This window comes from Arachis ipaensis, chromosome B07 (assembly GCF_000816755.2).
Source record: "Arachis ipaensis cultivar K30076 chromosome B07, Araip1.1, whole genome shotgun sequence".
NCBI classification, from domain to species: domain Eukaryota; kingdom Viridiplantae; phylum Streptophyta; class Magnoliopsida; order Fabales; family Fabaceae; genus Arachis; species Arachis ipaensis.
The window spans coordinates 19,250,472-19,255,948 of NC_029791.2; the positions used below are offsets into that span (position 1 = coordinate 19,250,472).

Here is a 5,477-nt window from a genome sequence, read left to right on the forward strand (position 1 = left end):
TTAATACATATATATTATGTAAACATGAAACTTTTAAAAACTAACTTATTTTAATAATTAATCATTATTTTTTCTTAATCTTTATTCATCTATTATTTTATCAGGCGATTATGATTGGGTACAGGAGAGATAATTTATTGCAAAATCGTGCTTAATAATCTTTGCAAACGTCAAACTCCATCCGTACAAAACTTGTTTTAATAAAAAAAATTCCAAAGATACATGATTTGCTATTAAAAAAATTATAAAATTATTCAATAGTTTTTTCTAATAGAGGAATAATTAATAAAAAATGTTAGGAGTCAAACGTATTAATTAATTTAAGTATAAGGTAAATATTAAAAAATATTATTCACTTAATATTCATTTAATAATTAGATATTAAATTAATCATTTTATATATTTTTCTCTAAAACAAAAATTTTTAAATTATTAAACTAATTTAATTAAATTTGTTACTAAAATGAGTTAGCCATATAGCATAATCGGATTTTTATGTATACATAAAATTGTTTATATTTATTAGGACACAAAATTCAGAACAAGTAGTCTGTCTCCACAACATATTGAGTACATGGCGATGACCACAAGCTCCACCTAACCCCAACCTTACTCTCCAACTATTTCACTAACACTCTTCTTCTCCTATATAACCCCCTAAACCCACACAAACATTTCTCCATTACCAAATAATAACCGCCAAACACACCATTTCCAAATTCCATAAAAACTCTCCAACCATGGATCTCCTCCTCCTGGAGAAGACTCTGGTCGGCCTATTCGTCGCTACAATTCTTGCCGTCGTTATCTCCACCCTCCGCGGCCGCAAATTCAAGCTTCCGCCGGGACCCTTTCCTGTTCCCATCTTCGGTAACTGGCTCCAGGTCGGCGATGACCTCAACCACCGCAACCTCACCGATCTCGCCAAGAAATTCGGCGACATCTTCCTCCTCCGCATGGGGCAGCGCAACCTTGTCGTTGTTTCTTCCCCTCACCTCGCCAAGGAGGTTCTCCACACTCAGGGCGTCGAATTCGGTTCCCGCACCCGTAACGTCGTCTTCGACATCTTCACTGGAAAGGGCCAGGTAATTAAATTCCAATCAATAAATACTTTTTTATATAAATGGCTAATTTTAAAGAGGATCTTTTGCATATTATTTTTTTATTGTTTTTGACTTTAGTAAGTAATGTTTAAAAATGTGAATTAAAAATTTATTATTAAATTTTTAGACTAAATAAATTGAATTGAAGAGTAAAAGTGCTGGTAAAGTGTTTGATGTTTTTTATCTAAAAAAAATATTTATATATTGGTAGGATATGGTGTTCACCGTTTACGGTGAGCATTGGAGGAAGATGAGGAGGATCATGACGGTGCCGTTCTTCACGAACAAGGTGGTACAGCAGTACCGTCCCGGTTGGGAAGCGGAGGCGGCCAGCGTGGTGGAGGATGTTAAGAAGAATCCAGAAGCCGCGACGTCCGGGATAGTGCTGAGGAGGAGGCTGCAGCTGATGATGTACAACAACATGTACAGGATAATGTTTGACAGGAGGTTTGAGAATGAAGAGGATCCATTGTTTCAGAAGCTTAAGGCACTTAATGGTGAGAGGAGTAGGCTTGCTCAGAGCTTTGAGTATAACTATGGTGATTTCATTCCTATCTTGAGGCCTTTCTTGAGAGGTTACTTGAAGATCTGCAAGGAGGTTAAGGAAACCAGGTTGAAGCTCTTCAAAGACTTTTTTGTTGATGAGAGGAAGTAAGTGCTCTCATCTCCATCTCTTTTCTTTTATTTAATTTTCCTTTTGCCATTAGTTTAAATTAATTCTAAAAACAAATTTATCGGTTCAGTAATTAACTCATTCATTTCTTTAAATAAAAGATCGAATATTCAAATATAAATTTGTATATGTAGCAATTTACTTATCAGCGACCGCAATAGTAGCAGGGCATAATGATTGAACTTGAGATAACCTTAATTTGTGGTGTTAAAGTGCGTAGCTGAGCTGCGATCTAGTGTACATTTTTTGACCAATCTAATCTTGATCGTGATACTATTTGTGAGTATAAAAGTGCCATATCATATACTCAAAACCATTTATTCAATATTGAAAAATATGGGGTCCCATAGATAGATACCTCAACAATGGAGTATAGGACAACTCAGAAATCTACTTTACTATGTTACCTTTTGTGACTTTTATTTACACTTTCACATGACTTCTTGAATTAAGACATGATAAATTGATCCTAGAACGACGAAGGGAAAAAGGCGAAAAGCTCTTTTGCTTTTGTGTTGTACTCCTTTTCTACCGTTATTCAACTTTGGTTTGGTCGTTTTGGATTTTGTATCATTTGCATTTTGTTTATTATAACAAGAGTGGCTGGGAGTCTTAATAATTTTAATTACTACTTTTAAAAAATATGAGCAATGCTAGGGGACCAGCAACTTTTGTGATTGGTAGCCATCAAATAGCCATCAATGATGATCTAATGGTGTGAGATTGGTGTGAGATTTCATCCAATGACTCACCTTTCTCTGCTGGTTACATGCTGGCCAAAATTCAACAAAACTGCTGGTCCCCTAGATTTTTCCAAAAAATATTTCAACAAATCAAGGTTATATAATTTTTGCATTGCTTTTAAATAAAAGATAAAAGAAACAAATGTTTATTATTTTTTTCCAGAAAGTAGAGTGTAACTATCGGTATGCGTAGACTAAACTGTCAATTGAAAAAAGAAAACATAGATACATAGAGCCGTGAGTTATAGGTAATTTAATTATTAATGTAGTAATTGGTTAGAAGTTATTTGTTATACGCAAGTCATATGTTGTTAATTAATTAATTAAATTAAAATTAAATTAAATTTGTATGAAAACAGGAAGCTTGGAAGCACAAGGAGTTCAGATAACGGGGAACTGAAATGCGCCATCGATCACATTTTGGATGCCCAGAAAAAGGGCGAAATCAACGAAGACAACGTCCTTTACATTGTCGAGAACATTAACGTTGCTGGTAACTCCTAATAACATGCTGCTTCTTCATTTTTTTAATCATTAATTATAATTTTGTCTTCCTAATAATTCTCACGACGTGAATTTTTTTATGCCATATTTTCAATGCAGTCTGAGATAAGATGTTATTTTTATTAAATTATGTCACTATCAAAACTCATAATGTGTTTACTTCTTCCATTGCCACATTTTATCAACGGAGGAAAAAGGAACACGTAGATATATGCAATAGTTGAATTCATAATTACTTATACAAACTTTAAAACAAAAAACATTGAATACAAAGCGGGGTAGGTGAATGCTTCAACTGTGTGGTGCACTCATCCCTGGCCATAATTATTAATTATATTTTGTTGTCTGAGAACTCGTGCTTTTATATCTTTGAACTAAACCTTTATAAATAAAAAATAAAAGATTCTATCATTATCATTCCATTCACAACTTTTGATAAGTTATGACTTTTTAAATTATTGGTCCACCAACTCTGCAATATTATTTTACAAAACATAATACACTCTGTTTTGACTTTTATTAGAGCTAGTGGATCAGTAATTTTGCAATTTATTTACTCGTATTTATATTGCCATAAGGATATAAAAATTGCAGGAGGACTGATTCAGTTACCTTATTGCATAATTTAAAAGATTCAGCCACGTTAAGTTTTCACAAATCCAAAGAGTTTAGTTGTCTTAATGTGGTAGTAGGTGACATATAAACCAAATTTGAATGGTGCCTTGGACCTACCACCACCAAGTTGCACAAGTTGGTTTAGATTAATTATAATGTAAGATAAGAAAAGTAAGCAATAAAATATTTCTGATCGAGTTGAGGGGTAGGTGGCTAGAAGGTGGTGTTAGTATTTTTTATTTTATTTTATTTTGAAGGGTGAAGAGCATAGTATTGTGAAGTGAACTAGGATGTTGTAGATTGAGATTCATCTAGAGTAGTGAAATGAAACCAATGTTTTCCTACTTCCAATTTTAATAAACGATTTATTATCTTAATAGATCTTTTTAAAAAAATTCTATAAAATATATATAACTTTTTATTTTATTTAATATTTAAGTATACTTATAGCATATTATGTCATTTAAGTGTATAGTTTTTGGAATCCATGAAAAATCAACCTAACGTTCATAAGATACCTTTACTTAACTATCCCACTTTAAGTTAATTAATTATTAATGAATTGTATGTCATACCTAATGGTTTCACCAACGCATCCAATAGTCAATAAGTTGTGCGTCAAATTAATTTCACTTGACAAATTAAATAAATTCAAATACTATTTTTTAAGTATATACTATAGTTGATTTTTTTTTTCCCTAATGTAACGTGTTTTGTTAACAGCAATTGAGACAACTTTATGGTCGATTGAATGGGGAATTGCTGAGCTAGTGAACCACCCAGAGATTCAGAAGAATGTTAGGGATGAAATTGACACAGTCCTTGGACCAGGCCACCAAGTAACAGAGCCAGATTTGCAAAAACTCCCTTACCTCCAAGCAGTGATCAAGGAAACCCTTCGTCTCCGCATGGCGATCCCACTCCTCGTCCCACACATGAACCTCCACGACGCCAAGCTCGGTGGCTATGACATCCCGGCAGAGAGCAAGATCTTGGTCAACGCATGGTGGCTCGCAAATAACCCCGCCAACTGGAAGAACCCAGAGGAGTTTAGGCCCGAGAGGTTCCTTCAGGAGGAGAAGCATGTTGAGGCCAACGGCAATGACTTCAGGTACAAGTCACTGATAACAATACATGATTGATTGTCTGTATAAAATTTTATTACATTGACGGTGCATATTAATAGAATCCCATGGCAATGTCTTTAGGTATCTTCCCTTTGGTGTTGGAAGAAGGAGCTGCCCTGGAATCATCCTTGCATTGCCAATTCTCGGAATCACTTTGGGGCGTTTGGTCCAAAACTTCGAGCTCTTGCCGCCGCCGGGGCAGACCAAGTTGGACACTACTGAGAAAGGAGGACAGTTTAGTTTGCACATACTCAAGCATTCCACCATTGTGGCAAAGCCAAGATCATTCTAAGAAGCCTCACATGAATCAGTGGACCAATGCTCTTTGTTTGTTATATAACTTTATTATATATTTTTTCCCCCTTCTTCCTCCTTGATTCCCTTTTGTGTCTGTACTGTATCAGTGTTTTAGAGACTGCTTGAAAAATGGGCATGTGTCTTGAAATGTCATTAGCCTGCAATTTGGGTAGGTTAACAGTAACTCTGCTTGTTCCCATTGTAAATCTCTGAACTTGGAATTGATGGGTTTGAGATGATTTTGGAATAATTCCAGAGTTTTACGCTAGCAAATTCTTTGGTGCGATAATTCTACATAATCTTGTCATGTTGATTTTCATATGCAAATATTTTGCCCTTGATATATTGACAATATAAAATATTTATCGAATCATTTAATTATATTTATTTTTTTTAGATAACTATTAATACAGTT

General features: G+C 34.3%; 1 protein-coding gene across 1 annotated transcript; it reads left to right on the plus strand.

The window, feature by feature from the left end:
• On the plus strand, positions 594-5,335 carry LOC107608857 (trans-cinnamate 4-monooxygenase). The gene is made up of 5 exons (XM_016310609.2): positions 594-1,085; positions 1,315-1,754; positions 2,879-3,012; positions 4,362-4,749; positions 4,847-5,335. The coding sequence occupies exons 1-5, from the start codon at positions 741-743 to the stop codon at positions 5,055-5,057; spliced, it is 1,518 nt and encodes a 505-aa protein (XP_016166095.1). The 5' UTR covers positions 594-740; the 3' UTR covers positions 5,058-5,335.

What these genes read in the sequence shown, in the direction of transcription:
- LOC107608857 (XM_016310609.2), top strand. Translation starts at nt 741, where the DNA reads ATGGATCTCCTCCTCCTGGAGAAGACTCTGGTCGGCCTATTCGTCGCT. An exon ending in CGAGAACATTAACGTTGCTG is followed by an intron (nt 3,013 to 4,361) that starts GTAACTCCTAAT and finishes TTTTGTTAACAG; the next exon opens with CAATTGAGACAACTTTATGG. An exon ending in GCCAACGGCAATGACTTCAG is followed by an intron (nt 4,750 to 4,846) that starts GTACAAGTCACT and finishes CAATGTCTTTAG; the next exon opens with GTATCTTCCCTTTGGTGTTG.